General features: G+C 41.7%; 1 protein-coding gene across 1 annotated transcript in view; it reads right to left on the bottom strand.

Annotated features, from left to right (window-relative positions):
• The window catches only part of exoc6 (exocyst complex component 6), a 58,389-nt gene that overhangs the window by 3,563 nt on the left and 51,424 nt on the right, over positions 1-3,402 (bottom strand). Inside the window, exon 22 of the mRNA XM_005748727.2 lies at positions 725-837. Coding sequence (XP_005748784.1) covers positions 725-837 — 113 coding nt within the window. The remainder of the gene's footprint in view (positions 1-724; positions 838-3,402) is intronic.

Genomic DNA, 3,402 nt, shown 5'->3' with positions numbered 1-3,402 from the left:
CACACACACACACACACACACACACACACACACACACACACACACACACACACACACACACACACACACAGGGGTTGCTATGATGTGAAACACACAGAGAATGAAGCTGTGAGGAAGCTGCACGTACCCCCTGTAGACTCTGAGCAGCAGCAGCAGAAAAAGAAACAAAGAACATTAAGAGTAAGAAGCAAAACACAGGCAAGGCTGGGAAAGCGAGCCAATCCTATGTACAAGAGTAATTTATGGCTAAAATCTCAAAGTCATAAATGACCATAAAACAATCGTACCAAACATTAGTGCACTCCTCATGAAAAATTTCAAAATAAATGACTTGAATAGCCTTTCTTTAACATTGAACACACTCTCAGTTATAAAGCATACATATAATAACATGTAACAGACATAGAACGAGACAAATGTATTTAGATTTTTTGAACCCATCACAGGTTATTGGCTGGCATCTTCAGCAATCAGCATCCCCTCTGAAGCGTCCTATATACATCCTGCAGGGTGACCCACAGAGTGAAAGCTAGGTGAGTGTGCTTTAACCTTTAACCCTGAAATATGGGAATTGTGCTCCAGACGAAACAGGAGTCTAGATTAAAGCTGGCTGCAGAAAGTGTCACCCTTATGGGGGGGCTCAAATATGAATTTTCACTGTTACGTCTTCTACTGGGTGGAACACCTTAACACTCGGCAGGATGTACTCAGCCCATGTACTTACTTTTCCAGCAGAGCCAGGGCAGTGGCTGGATTTACTCTCAGGTATTTGGATGTTGGCTGGCCATAGTCTGCCAAGTACGTTGACCAGTCCCACACCATGAAGAGGTCCAGGAGCTACAAGACACAGAAAGGTATTCAGTGTATCCTCAGAGTGCACGTGAAGATGGACGAGGGAGAATTTCAACAGCAACAGATGCCACACTTGCCAACCTTGAGACCTCAGAATTAGGGAGACATTCAAAAGGGCTTCTGGAGGGGGGGGTACATATACATATATATATATATACAAAAAACTTGAATTTTACAATGTTGATTTATCAGATAAAATAAGTTAAATGACACTGTTATTATTGGCTGGCCGGAAACAGCAGGGGTGTCCAAATTCAGCGGCTGCATCCACCTGAGGACCCGGCCTTTGCAGTCTAAGTGGGCGGGTCCTCTGAAAGCCGGATAGGCCAGAAGTGAGCGACTGTGACGGTCTAGCCTTCAGAATTACGTCACGAGCTCTCTCGGGGGAGTGAAACTCTGCCGTCTGCTCCTCGCTGTCTAAAATATAACCAGACGCTGGCATAAACTCTCGACCGTCTCACACTTTGTTTAATCAGTTTTCTGTTTGACGTTTATTCAGCTGTGTGAAAACCCCGGAGGAGCCCACCCGAGGGATTAATCACGTTTTATTTAATCTAATCTAATAACTTTAACCTCAGCCAAACCGATTTACTCACGAACCAATAAAACACTGAAAAAGGCCAAACAACAACATGTTTAAGTTATTTAAGTGACTTATATATCATGTTTAACCCGAGTAGCCAAAGACTGCGGGGGTTTGAGAACGATGTGCTGGGGGTTCGCTGTTCTCGCCGGCTCAGATATTTGAAGTTTACACGGCTACATTCTCACCTGAAAATGTGTTAAAAGTGTATTTTGTGACTCACAAAGAGTAATAAGAGTAATATTAAAACGAAGTGGCTGCTGCCATTGTTGGAAACTGGGCCGAGCTATGAATTCTGGGATATGGTTTTTCAATTTTGTTGTCCGGGTGGAAAATCGGGAGAAATTCAGGAGAATGGTGGCTCCAGGAGATTTTCGGGAGGAGCACTGAAATTCGGGATTCTCCCGGAAAAATCGTGAGGGTTGGCATGTATGACAGATGCATCGACTAACTTTTCCAATAATATATATATATATATAATAATTACGTAATTCAGAGAGGCGTTTCTCTTACAGTTCATTTTAGCTGAGTGCAGAAACTCATTTTACCAGCCAACATTAAATCATGAAGCTAGTGCTACATAATTACAGATAGTAAAAGGTATAAATCAATGTTACTATTTTACACTGCTAGACAACTTGTGCTAATAAGTGTTGGTTATTGCAGATTACACTGTTGTCATAGTCTGAGACACAACACCAACTGTTTACTGATTTTCTTGCAATGAAAATTTAATGCAACTTGCGTTTTAGATAGATTTATATTCAAGTCTTGAATCTAATGTGCTGACAACAGGTCCAGTGGTACAGCACAGCCTTTTGTTGTTGGCTGACGTACATCAGAAGTGTTACTAAAAGTCAGAGACCAACATGTTTTTTCTGTGAAAGGAAACATGCAGTAGGATTTAACCGTTTCTAGCTGGCTAATGTTTTTGGCTACACGACTGTCGTGTTTCTATAGAGGCTCCTTCCCTGACTCGCACAGTCTGCATGTTGCAGTCCAACATATTAGACCTGTAAGTCATGACGAGCGTTACTAATTGTGTTGTGACCTGCGGTGAAGACTAGAAAATGTCATATAAACCTCTATAACTGCATTCTAGCAAATTCTAGCAGCTCTTTCTCTGGTGTAATTAGGCAAAAGATCTCTCCCCCATTTCCCCCTTTTCTCTTCTCTCTATTGCTTTTGCGTTTGTCTTTTCCTTTTGATTACACTGAGCAGTTTTCTCCAGTTTAACCAAACAGCATCAAGCACCACCCTTTACTATTGAGGACTGCGCCTCCTGGGTCGCTGCACCACTCTGACAGATACAGTCGATTAAGGAGAGAGAAGAAAGGAGTAAGAAGACTTCTTCATGATGTTAAGTGTGAACATTTTAAATGACCCCACCATGACCTCTGTTTAACCAGATGGAGATGACTCCCCTGCCCCACACAGACACAGTGTATGCTAATGTCATAGGGTGAAACAGCTGGGTATTTCGGTCATGTTGAAAAAGAACAGTGCAAGAACAGCTTAGTGATAATAGCATTATTCTACTGACTGACAGACTCCAACTTACAGAGCGAGGCTTAGCAGCGATGCCATTATTCTCACCTGGAACCAAGTAGCGAGTTCTGAGAAGCCACAGTTTGCTATCTGAGCCCTCCATTACAGGACTCAAAACCTCTACTTTATGTTTTTAAGGTCTGTTGTGAACAGGATCCCGACTCCTTGACTTTGACCACTGGTTTGAACAGCTGTGTGCACACAGTTTGCCTGTGGATGGTTCCTGTGCTTTCATTAAAACCTAAAGACTGAATTCAAGTCAAATGATAAGAATGGGTATTTTTCCTTAACATGACAAGTATTTTCAATTCAGTTCTACTTAATTTATATATTGCAAATCACAACAGCTGCTGCCTCAAGGCAATTTATATTGTATGGTAAAGACCTGCAATTTTAATAATAATAATAATAATGGATTG

Source organism: Pundamilia nyererei, unplaced genomic scaffold, assembly GCF_000239375.1.
Source record: "Pundamilia nyererei isolate P.nyererei 1_Seehausen unplaced genomic scaffold, PunNye1.0 scaffold00228, whole genome shotgun sequence".
Lineage (NCBI taxonomy): Eukaryota > Metazoa > Chordata > Actinopteri > Cichliformes > Cichlidae > Pundamilia > Pundamilia nyererei.
The sequence above is the reverse complement of the archived record's forward strand: the minus strand, read 5'-3'. Positions and strand labels throughout refer to the sequence as shown.